Raw genomic sequence first — 12405 nt, forward strand, 5'->3', positions numbered from 1 at the left:
ATGACCTTTGGGGTTTAAATTCAGCCGTTTGCAATTTGACCCTGCATTTGGACATTTTACTGTGAGTTGGAAGAATATAGTAACTACTTGATTCCATATTCTGATAACTCAAATCTGTCTTCCTCTGTTTCAAGGAAGGGCATCAAGGGACTATAGGGTGGCTCAGTCAGTTAAGCATCCAACTCTTGATTTCAGCTCAGGTCATGATCTCAGGGTCGTGAGATCGAGCCCTGCATCAGGCTCCATACGTTAGGCGTGGAGCCTGCTTAAGATTCTCTCCCTCCCCCCATGCCCGTCCCTCTTAAAAAAAGAAAAAGAAAGAAAGGAGGATCAAGATGGAAATACGCACATGCACACACGAAGATTCAACTCATGGTATCAAATAGGTTAAACAAATGTAACCTGCACACTATGGAATGTTCTACGTGTTATTTTGTATCATGGTATATGCTGTTTCTTTTGTTTGATCTACAGATTATCTACTATGAAATCGGGATTATTATTTGTGCTGTCCTGGGACTGCTCTTTGTCTTTCTGATGCCTCTGGTGGGGTTTTGCTTTGGTCTGTGCCGTTGCTGTAACAAGTGTGGTGGAGAAATGCATCAGCGGCAGAAGAAAAACGGGACCTTCCTGAGAAAATACTTTACAGTCTCCCTCCTGGTGATTTGTATATTCATAAGGCAAGTAGCATCTTGGAGGACAGCGGATTTATGTTTTGGGTGGGTGAGGAATATCCCATGTCTCAGCTGGTAAACCCACGAGTTTAAAGCAAAACAACAAGGACAACAACAACACACCCATAAAACAGAAGAGAACAAAAATGCGTGTGCAGGATGGTTCGAAACAGTGTCACCATAACCCGAAGTTAGTGTTACAATCAGGCTGCCTTCATTTACATGCTAAGCCAACCCTTTGGTATTTTTTCCTCCCGAAAACAAGCTGATGAATCTTGGCCTGCACGAAGTATTTCCCTCCCAGAGCAGCAGCTCCTGCCTGAAATAGCTGTTGGGAGACAGGAGGCCTGCAGAAGGCAGAGCATTTCCTAGTTGGTTTGTACATTCAAAAGGGATCTTGAAGGATAGGTATAGTCCCCAAACTGGGGAATGTGTGAATGTTGCAGAATAGAATTAACTTTCTAATAATAAAACCCAGTTTTCTTGAATTTGCAGTTAAGCTGCTGCCCTCTCCCGAAGCATAGAACACGCTTCATGATTTAGAATGTTTCTTCTGCAGGTCCTTCTGCGGCCACAAGTTTTCCAATTGGCTGACAGATCAGAAGTACACTGCTTTTAAGACACCAGCCTTCTGGGGGCGCCCGTGTGGCACAGTCGGTTAAGAGTCCGACTCTAGGTTTCTTTCTTTCTTTTTTTTTTTTTTAATTTTACTATTTATTGCAATATAACATACTTTTTTTTTATTATTATTTCTTTTCAGTGTAACAGTATTCATTGCTTTTGCACCACACCCAGTGCTCCATGCAATACGTGCCCTCCTTAATACCCACCACCTGGCTTCCCCAACCTCCCACCCCCTGCCCCTTCAAAACCCTCAGGTTGTTTTTCAGAGTCCATAGTCTCTCATGGTTACCTCCCCTTCCAATTTCCCTCAATTCCCTTCTCCTCTCCATCTCCCCATGTCCTGCTCAGGTCATGATCTCAGGGTTGGTGGTGAGATTGAGCCCTGCGTCAGGCTCCACACTCAGGACAGTGCCTGCTTAGGACCCTCTCTTCCTCTCCCCCTCCACCTCACTCTCTAAATATGAGACAAGTAAATAAATTAAAAAAAAAACAAGAAGAAGAAAGAAAGAAAGGAAAGGAGAAGAGAGGGGAAGGGAAGGAAAAGAAGGGGAGGGGAGGGGAGAGTAAGAGAGGAGAGGAGAGGAGAGGAGAGGAGAGGAGAGGAGAGAGGAGGGGAGGGGAGGGGAGGGGAGGAAAGGAAAGGAAAAAGACAGTAACATTTCACCAAGTGCAAATCAGAATCCTCGGCTGAGCGAGTTTCACATTCCTGGCCCCCTGGTTGTGATATTTGGTCACAGGAGATGTGCTTCCACATCTTCTCATTCATTCAGCCCATGAATGTCCTGACATTTAGCGACAGCAATAAAAGTGCCCACGATGTGAATAATGCTAGGTCCCAAGGAGACGCAGAGACAGGAGGACCAGAAGTCCGCCTCCTCATCGCTCTTTTCTCCAAGCACTGCTTTTGCTCCGTAGCTGTAAGATTTGTCGGGTTTTGCTAAATAACTGATATAAGGGAATTTAAGCAGAATTCAGAATTAAATAGAAATTGAACAAAATTAAGCAGAACGATTTCAGCTGGCCTACCAGCTAAAGTTTTAGCTGGAAATCCAAGAAGAAAAGTTCTGCAAGCGTGGTCATTAGCAGGGTCCTGGTAGTACGCATGCTGTGGGGTGATCATTCATCAGAATGGGCTATACCTATTGGAAGGGATGGGAAGTACTCCACACGTGCTGATATGAATCAGTCCCCAGGAGAGATGAATTGAGAGAAGCAGCTCGCAGATTGTGTATGGAACATGGCCCCTAAGACCAAAATAAAAAAGGAGAGGGACCCAGACATTTGGTTATATTTGCCTAGAACATAAGTAGTAGGCAGCAGTGGTGGGCTCTGGGAAGGCAATTTATTGGTTGTGGAGGGTAGAAAGGAAATCACTTCTCGCTGCAGATAGACATTTTGTCTCTTTGGAATTATCTACCATGCTCAGATATTACCTACTGAATTCAGTGCATCAAAAATCAAACTTAACCAACCAAAAAAAATCTCCCCCAAAAGCAAAAGCCTGTGCATTACCACTGATTCCAAGACAATCTTTCTTTCTTTTCTTTTCTTTTCTTTTTCTTTCTTTCTTCTTTCTTTCTTTCTTTCTTTCTTTCTTTCTTTCTTTCTTTCTTTCTTTCTTTCTTTCTTTTTAAAGGCATGCTTCTTCTGGAAATAGTTAAATAATAGAACTTAACAGTCTAGGTGCAAACTGGACCCACGTGCATGGGTTGCTAATTTCATGCACCCTTGTTTGACCATCAGGGAGGGTTTTTCTCTTTTCTCTTCTCTGTCTCTCCAACGCTTTCTTTGTGAATAATTTGAATCTGTTCCTGCCCATTAAATTCTGAAAAGCAGCTTGAGATCATGTCAATAGTAATTTCAGAAGTCCCTGTCTCTCTGCTTTGTGTTTGAAAGACTTTTAGGAATGCCCAGACCGCACTCCAGCTGTGGGAGTGGTTACCTCCTCTCCACCTACCTGAAAAGTGTCAGTTGCAGTCCAAAGACCTGTCAGACCCAGCAGAGATGTCTGCGCATTTCTTTTAAACCTAAAACTTCCATCTTTCATTCATCCAGAGACTTGGAGTGCCATGCCTCTCCCTCTCTAGAGAGACAGTCTGGACAGCAAAGATGAGGCTCAGGTGATAAAATGTCATCTGAAAATACTTGCCCTTAGGGCTTTTTGTTAATGTGATTACTTATTCAGTAAGTTAGTAGTTTTTGCTTGATATAAATACATTTGCTATAATTTCAGGAAAATTCTTTGTTGTATGTAGTTACATATTTACCCAAATTTATGTTTACATATGTAATAATAGACTTTTCATTTTTTTTTTAAATCAAGCATATATTGTATATTGGGTTCCTATTTTGGGGGGGTTCCTATTTTTAAATTGGAACTGAAAATACTTACATTTTGTCTAACTATGTGCCATGTGTGTTATATTTCACCCTGAACTGTTTGAATTATTTACATTATGCTTAAAATGCCACTGGGATGCCTGGGTGACTCAGTTGGTTAATCATTTGACTTTAGCTCAGGTCATCTCAGGGCCCTGGGATTGAGCCTGGGTGGGGCTCAGTGCAGGGCTCCCTGTTTAATGGGGCATCTGCTTCTCCCTCTCCCTTTATCCCTCCTCTCGCTCATGCTCTCTCTCTCTCAAATAAATAAATAGAAACTTTTAAAAAAGTTTTTAAAGTACCAAAATATGTGAACAATAAAGCTACAAAGTCAGAAATAAACTTGGCTTTCATTTATATGTAAAATGAATGCTACTGTGTTTTTTTTTTTTTTTTATTCTTTAAAACTCAGATCCATCAAATAAATTTAGATAAGTTCTTTTTTTTTTTCCTCCCAGGGATATTTCAGTTTAGAAAATTCTTTAAAAAAAGACAGGCTGTGATTCTCTATAGCCTTCTCTACATTCAGTTTGGGTGTATTTCCCCAGGGCAGGACACCTGGATGGTTCAGTTGGTTAAGCATTGGCCTTCAGCTCAAGTCTTGATCTCAGAGGCCTGGGATCAAGCCCCTCGTCAGGGTCCCTGCTCAGCAGGAGGCCTGCTTCTCCCTCTCCCACTGCCTGCTGCTCCCCCCTGCTTGTGCTTACTTTCTCTCTCTGTCTCTCTGTTTGTCAAACAAATAAATAAATAAAAACCTTAAAATTATATTAAAAAATGTTTCCCCACCCAAGTAAAATTTATTAATTTAAAAACCACATCTTCAAATTTCAATGTCACCTATTTGAGGCTAAGTGACAATTTAAAACAAATTTTACAATAATATATTGAATTCCTATATGAATCATAAATAGCTTTAAATAAGAGTAGTATTTGACGTTGTTTAGTTTATCTTAAACTCACACTAGAAGTTTAAACTTCTTGGCTTGCATTTGTAAATTTGGAATAGCTATTATGATGTCTTTCTTTTGAATCCTCCCTTGGTTTGCAGGTATTTTCGACATGATGAATTGAATTTGCAAGCTAATCAAAACTAGCCAAAAAGAGGGGCACCAGAGTGGCTCAGTCACTCAAGCTCTGCCTTCGGCTCAGGTTATGATCTCAGCGGTCCTGGGATAGAGTCCAGCATTGGGCTCCAAGCTCAGCAGGTTGTCTTCCCTCTCCCTCTGCCCCAGTGCACTCATGCTCACCCTCTCTCTCTCAAATAGATCAACAAAATCTTAAAAAACAAAAACAAAACAAAAAAAAAACCCTAAAAAAAAACAAAAAATAACCACAACAAAAAACTAGGCAAAAAGATTACAGTCCTGGGGAAAGCAAAGATTTCTATGTGAGTACTCTTATTTTCCATCCATCCTTCTTTTAATTTGAAACGAATTAAATGTATATTTGTTTGTTTTTGATTGGGAAAGGCATAGGTGTTAAGGAGAAAGGTCCCCTCATATACATGGAATATATGTGGTCATGTTCCTTTCTGAGCTTTTCCAAAGGCAACAGTGGAATGTTTGAATTCACAGATGTTGACATATGTTTATGTAAGTCTGTTTGACCATCAGCAGAAGATTGAATTTCCACTTCTTGCTGTACACTGTTCCAGCAGATGTGTCTGACTCCAGAAAAAGCCAAGTTTCCTCTCCTTTCTTTCCTTTGTGCTTTGTCATCACTGCGTTTTTCAGAATTCCAGAAAGGTGATGGACAACAACAAAACAGGATCAAACAGCCATACCTTTATTTTTCCAGTGTATTTCTAAGTTTCTGAGTACAGTAAGTCAGCTTTTGCCAATTGCCATGGTGAAAATTGAATCCCATATAGATGACTATTTTCAAAATTCATTTTTTGTATTAGGATTGTGATAGTCAATTCCTGGCTTTGAGACCACAGGGTTCTAGAATAGAAACTGAGCTAGCATGCCTGAAAATCGTGAGACTTTCTTAATGTGAATGAGAGGGGGATAGTTATTTAATAATAAGATTAAAAAATTATCTTTAAAAAATAAGAGATCAGTTACAGACAAAGCATTTATTTGGCTTTTATTGGCTAATTTCATTAAGTCAGTGGAAATTGGTAGGGAAAAAATTGCTATAAATTTTAAAGGTTTATCCTTAGGTTTTCAAAAGCTTTACATATTTACTTTTATGTATATCTAAATATATATATATATATATACATATATATATATATATATTTACTTTTAAGTATATATGAGAGAAAATTTGTCTCTCCATAATAAAATATAGAAGATGTAAAACTAATACGCCATAAAAATTAAAATTCCTGTCTTTGGCTAAAAGTTTCAAGAGATTTTGTTGTACTGAATAAAAACACACATCAAATGCCAGATTGCTAATAGTCCTTGAAATGTTATTCCCTTTTTGTGTGAGGCAAATTTCCTTCAGTACTCTCTCTTATTCTAATAGTTGACTGATGGTTGTTAAAAAAAAAATTAATTCATGTGATTTTTTTTTTTTTTTTGCTTCAAAACTGTATTGAGTAATGTAAACCAAGGTCAACAAACGTGTAACTTCTTTATTCTCTATTTGTGTTTAAATAGGAGTTTTAAAGGGCACCTGAGTGGCTCAAGTCATTTAAGCATCTAACTCTTGATTTCAGCTTAGGTCATGATCTCAGGGGGAAGTCAGCTTGGGATTCTTTCGCTCTCTCTCTGCCCCTCCCCCAACCTTTGCACATGCTCTCTCTCTCTCTCTCTCTCTAAAAGATAAATAAAATAAACCTTAAATAAACAAATGGGATTTTTAAATTTTTAAATTAGAGATCACAAATGGAGTTTGCATAGTATTTAGGTTTTTTTTCTTATTAGTTGACAAAAGGGAAAATTTTACATAAAAATCCAGATTTCTAGGGGAGCCTGGGTGGCTCAGTGGGTTCGGCTGCCTTCGGCTCAGGTCATGATCCCAGGGTCCTGGGATCGAGCCTGCATTGGGCTCTCTGCTCAGCGGAGCTCTCTGCCTGCCTCTCTGCCTGCTTGTGATCTCTGTTTGTCAAATAAATAAATAAAATCTTAAAAGAAGAAGAAGGAGAAGAAGAAGAAGGAGAGGAGGAGAAGAAGAAGAAGGAGAAGAAGAAGAAGAAAATATGCACTTTATTTTAAAAAAATCCAGATTTCCAGATTTTTGTGAATAATTGGAAGATCTGGCAATACTGGTCTCGCATCATGGTGGGACAGAGCATCTGCCCTGACTCCCACCTGTGACCTTCAGCTCCCAGAGGTTCATACCATATGCTTGCCCTTTGTAGTTTCTGCCTGCCCATGTAGGTGTTTGAATTAGCCATCCTTAATTTAAGTAAAAGACTTACAATATATTACAGGTCTGAAAATTAGCTTTGAAAGTTTTTGAGCTTTATTCCAGAATTCTGTTTAGGGCAGTGTGTGTGTTTTTTGTTTTGTTTTGTTTTGTTTTGTTTTTAAAGACCAATGCTTTCATTTTAATTGGATCCATAATGGATTGGCAGAAATGTAGATCTTTTTAAATACATTGCACTGGAATTCAGTGTTTTATTACAAAGTTGTATTGCAATTCATTTTAGTGATTGGTGATCTTTTGAGTAAAGGCATTTATTCAGTAAAGGAACAAAGACCGTTAAGAACTAGACACTTCAAACATATGGCTAATCTTCTAAATGGATCAAATGAAACAAAGCCTAGTCCATAAACTCACTTTCATTGAGCACCCATCATAGACAAGAGACCCATCATTTATCCAAAGTTGACAGAGAAGCAGTTTCCCCCTCTTTCTAGGGAAATCAAGCATAGGTAGAAATAGAGCTACCTCGAATAGCCCACCAGAATTTCAGGGAGAGTCCTCTGAGAGTTCAAGCAAGGAGGTTCTTCTCCCCTTCAGTGAAAGCCAAGTAAACTTAGACCTGTTGTTTGTTTTCCAAGTTCATTTTGACTTCTTCTGTGACAAAATGGATCTGGAGCATGATGAATGATAATATGGGCTGGCTGGAGAGAGAATGGAAGGGATCCCCCTGCTTGAAATGCTGTGGTGGGCAGGTGTCTTCAGGTGGTGGCCCTCAATCATCATGAGGTGGAATGTTTGAAATTGGGCAATGCAAATAAAGCTCCAGGTGCATTGCTGCAAGCCAACTTTTTCTCTTCTGTACACACTACTCCAAAGTCATTTGACCTTATTCTTCATGAGCCCATCATTTAGTAACTATTATTTTTATGGTATATTGACTGTCTAGTAAATACCAAAGCAGACTTAAGAATGGCAAAGATGGATTGTAAGGTGGTGGTTCCAAATGGCACAGACTATTGTTAATGTCCTTTTTTTTTTTTTTTTTTTTTAATTACTATCAACGGGAACCCAAATTTTAACAAATGGTCTTCGAGGGGCTCCTGTGTGGCTCAGTGGGTTAAGCATCTGCCTCCAGCTCAGGTCCTGGGATCACGTCCTGCATCGGGCTCCCTACTCAGTGGGGAGTCTGCTTCTCCCTCTACCCCTCTCCTGCTTTTGCTCTCTCTCCCTCTCATGTTCTCTGTCTTTCCCAAATAAATAAATAAAATCTTTAAAAATAAATAAAGTAAAAAAGTTCTTGGAGACCTTGTGGACATCCAGTAACCTCTCTCCTTTACAGTTCGAGAAGTACTTATCCAATTTAATTTTCAGTTGTGCAATACCAGCCAAAGCTCACAGAAGGAAAATGACTTTCTCAAGCTCCCACCTTGTGAGTCAGGGGCAACAGTGGGTTTAGAATCCACGTCTTATGTTCCTACCTTAAGTCACATTCCATTCCATGGCAACTTGTTAACCATAAGAACTGTTGTTCAAGAGTGTGTGTTACAGACTTTTTTTTGATTAGTTTGGAAAACCTAATGTACCCATGTAATACTGCAATGGGAAAATAGGTTTTGAGACCAGCAATGAACCAATGCAGCTTGGAATGAACCATGACTGGAAATAGGGCAAATGACTAACCCCATTTCCCGACTGAGGAGTTGTCTGGGAGTAAGTTTGTCTAAATTGCAAAACTTTGTTCTAGAACCTATTCACACTTTCCATTGGATGGTTACAAACGAACAATTTTGTCGTTAATTTCTGTAGGTTAAATACTGTTGTCAGAAGTTTAGGTGATTCCTTGCTGCCATCTAGTGGCTGAATCCAGAAGGGCCTTGGTAATTAGCAATTTTCAATGTAACATTTTAACATTGGAAGGCTTTAACACAAAAACAAACCAACTGGTCAAATTAATTTAGTAACTAGTTAACAGTAAGAGAGCCCTTAAAATGATCAAATGCAGACATTTCAGATGGTTTGGAAACTGTGTTTTTATTTTTCACGTAGAATAACGTCATACAAGATGCCTTTCACAGTGTTTTTGAAAATCTTTATTGAAATATATTTTATGTAGTGAAGAGTTTCCATATCATAAGTACGTAGGCGTCAAATCTGAATAATGTGAGCACACCGATGATGTCATCAGCCACTCCTCCTCAAGTACAAACACTGACTTTTAGTACCATTGGTTTCTTGATTTTGTACATTATACAAAATAGATTGATACAGGGTGTGTGCTACTGTTTGCAGCGTCTCATTTGTCAGTTTAACACAAAGTAACTCACCTGGACAATAAAAAAGTAATAAGGACAATTAGAGGGAGCAAAAAATGTTTGGAAGCCCAAACCATCCTCATCATTTTGGTATTTTTCCTGATCGTCTTCTTTGAAGGGAGCAGAGGTATGCACGCAGGATGTGTTTGTGTGCGTGCTGAGCAAGACGGTGTGCACCCGCATTCCCAAGTGTGCAGGAATGACGCCCTGTTGCATACACAGCCTTATGAGCCTTGCTCCTTTTGTTCCCTCCACCATTTAGTGGGAACATTGTTCCATTTGTAAGATTCATATTCAACAGAACAATATATATTAAATGGCTCTGTGTCTCCTGTGAGAGGACGGAGTCCCATGTTGTGGTCCACATGTTGGGTTATGGGATCTTGGCAGAAAGGCTGCAGCCGTGGGAGGGGGCCAGGTGTGGGGGAAGGTCCGGCCGTCCTGGGGGTCCCACGTGGGACCCAGCTCCCCTTGTATCTGCAGAGCTGCTCTGTGCCTGGCCAGAAGACCACATGTCATGTGATAAATGTCCTTCCTTCTCTTTTCCATTTCTGGCAGTGTGGGTATCATCTATGGCTTTGTGGCGAACCACCACCTGAGGACCCAGATTGAAAAGACTCGGAAGTTGGCAGACAGCAACTTGAAAGACTTGAGAACCTTCCTGAATGGAACGCCAGCGGTAAAAAACACAATGACACCTGGTGTTTGGGGACTTTCTGAGTCCATGTATATATTTGGCATCTCATTTGGACTTCTAGAAGCCCAGTAAATTAGTGCAGACAGGTGCTACATTTTAATTTTGTAGATGAAGCAATAAAGGCCCAGTGAGTGATTTTCAAAATGACATTTTAAAAAATTTTAGAAAATGACAAACGTGTCATTTCAGAACAGGTGTCATTATTTTATTACTTTGTTTTACTTTATTTTAAGGTATAACATAAAATTATAGTATTTATTACATAACTACTCAACTACTTTATGGGTCTCGTGATTTTTTTTTAAAGAAAAATCTTTAGGTGCCATTGTCCTTTCTTCTTGGCAATATAGTTAACTATGCACGGTTTGCATGAAGTTACTCTTGTCATGAGACAAGAGTTTCAAGAGTTTCCTGCTTTATAAACACCCACTTGCTCATATTTGCATAGATGTGTAGAAATCCTTGGGAAGGGGATACACACACTCGTGCCCACATGCACGCACACAAAACACAGAAGTTGTTTTTGGGAGAAGGGGAGCAGTATGGCTGGATGGCACATTTTTCCGTGTCCCAGAAGCATGTGATGTCTTGCCTGTAGAAAATATTGTTTTTAAAAATATCTAAGTAGAAACCAGCCCAAATAATTGATGCTGAGCTCATAAGTACCAGTATGAGGAGAAAGATGCCTTCCTGTTCAATTCCCTAATCAGATTCCACCAGAATCCATGGGCCTTTCCACACAGAGATGTACTCTTCTAGGTTTGTTATATTCTAAACAATACTAACATATTAGGTATTGTACCAGTTTTTAAAAATGGGTTTGGAACTAAAAGAGCAAAAACTGCAAGCATTTTTTTAAAAAATATTGAGGTTAGAGAAGCTAATTTTATTCATAGCTTTATAAGAGGGAAATGTTTCTTTTTCCCCATCTGTGAATAAAATTTCCTATTTTTTTAGCCACCATTCTAAAGACTTCAAAGTAAAACTTTTTTCCTAAAAAGGTGGCAACACTAAATATTATAGCAGTCATGGCTGGTGAACTTTGGGATTGTTTTCAGAATCTTGGAAGGATTCTAAATTGTCATAACTTTGGGAGAAACTTATCTAGCTCAAAATAAATGAAGAGGTCTAACAAATGTGTAAAAAATGGGCAGAATGTGAGTAAATTTAATGAGGACATATAATTGGCCCAAACATATTAACTATTTAACCTTACTCAAGTAGTTGGAAAAATGAAAATTTAAATACTAATATACATTTTCACTGAGGGGATTGGCAATGGTTATTCAGCCAACGGTAACACCCAGTGTCACAGAGGGTGTGGGGAAGCAGGTCCGCTAGGGCCCAGAAGACTGGAGGGTAAGCAGCACCTTCGGAGGCCAGCTCAGTAGTGACCACTGAGTAAAATGGTTGGTCTTAAATGCAGTAGATTACAAATGTCCTCGAGTTCTTTTTAGTCCCTTGCTTGAAGAGATGAATCTCTTTCCAACCCCTTGAATCTGGTCCGTACCTGTGATTTGCTTTGATACAAAGAATGCTGTGGGTGTGACCTTGAGCTAGCTCTGACCTCAGGCTTCCAGAGACCTCACAGTATCCATTCTTGCTCTCTTGCTACTGAGAGCATGGTGTGAAAACACTCAGGCTGGCCACTTAGAAGATGAGAGGACACAGCCTGCAGCCAGACCACGCTGAATGTGCCTGACCTCCTCTGATTTCAGAAGCTAAGCAGGGTTGGGCCTGGTTAGTACTTGGGTGGGAAAAGATGAGAGGCCATGTCAGGGGAGGGGCCTGTTTGTCCCCAGCCCCGCCGGCCCTGCCCCGACTCTCCACAGGGCCAATGCACAGAATCAGGAGAAATTAGAAATCCTATTTCCCAAGCCAAGAAGTTTTGTTGGAGTATTAAGAAGTCTGGGTATCAGCCTGGGGATAAAAATACATTATATGTTTATTTAAAAAAAAAAAAAAAGAATAAGAATAATAAAAGGCTTATGCAAAAAAAAAAAAAAAGAAGAAGAAGCAGCCTGGGTATCAGAAAATACAAATATCTCTAGGAACTGCTTTCTTTTTAAAATGTTCTGATTCAAGATGGTTTTTGTTAGATCTCTTTATTGTGGCTTTGGACTTTAGAAGAGTTTCATGCCATTTTTTTTTTTTTTTTTTTTTTTTTTTTAGCAAATCAACTATGTGCTGAGCCAGTATGCAACCACAAAGAAAAAGGCATTCTCGGATCTGGATAGTGAGTAAAACTTAAAGTTGCCCCAACTTCATTTGTCATTTTGTTGGTTTATTGGTTGGTTGGTTGGTTTTGGCTAGAAGAGACTTTGGCCATTTCCCGTGAAACATAGGCTAAGTGATCAATATGCCATTTCTACAACTTCTGCACCGAAGTTGGGGCAAA

At 39.5% G+C, this 12405-nt stretch overlaps 1 protein-coding gene across 12 annotated transcripts in view; it reads left to right on the forward strand.

The window, feature by feature from the left end:
* The window catches only part of PROM1 (prominin 1), a 126108-nt gene that overhangs the window by 69562 nt on the left and 44141 nt on the right, over positions 1-12405 (forward strand). For all 12 annotated transcript variants that reach the window (XM_032854639.1, XM_032854636.1, XM_032854642.1 and 9 more), the window contains 3 exons: positions 475-680; positions 9869-9989; positions 12180-12243. In XM_032854639.1, the coding sequence (XP_032710530.1) occupies positions 475-680; positions 9869-9989; positions 12180-12243 (391 nt within the window). The remainder of the gene's footprint in view (positions 1-474; positions 681-9868; positions 9990-12179; positions 12244-12405) is intronic.

Source organism: Lontra canadensis, unplaced genomic scaffold (assembly GCF_010015895.1).
Source record: "Lontra canadensis isolate GAN:19392208 unplaced genomic scaffold, GSC_riverotter_1.0 scaffold1, whole genome shotgun sequence".
Lineage (NCBI taxonomy): Eukaryota > Metazoa > Chordata > Mammalia > Carnivora > Mustelidae > Lontra > Lontra canadensis.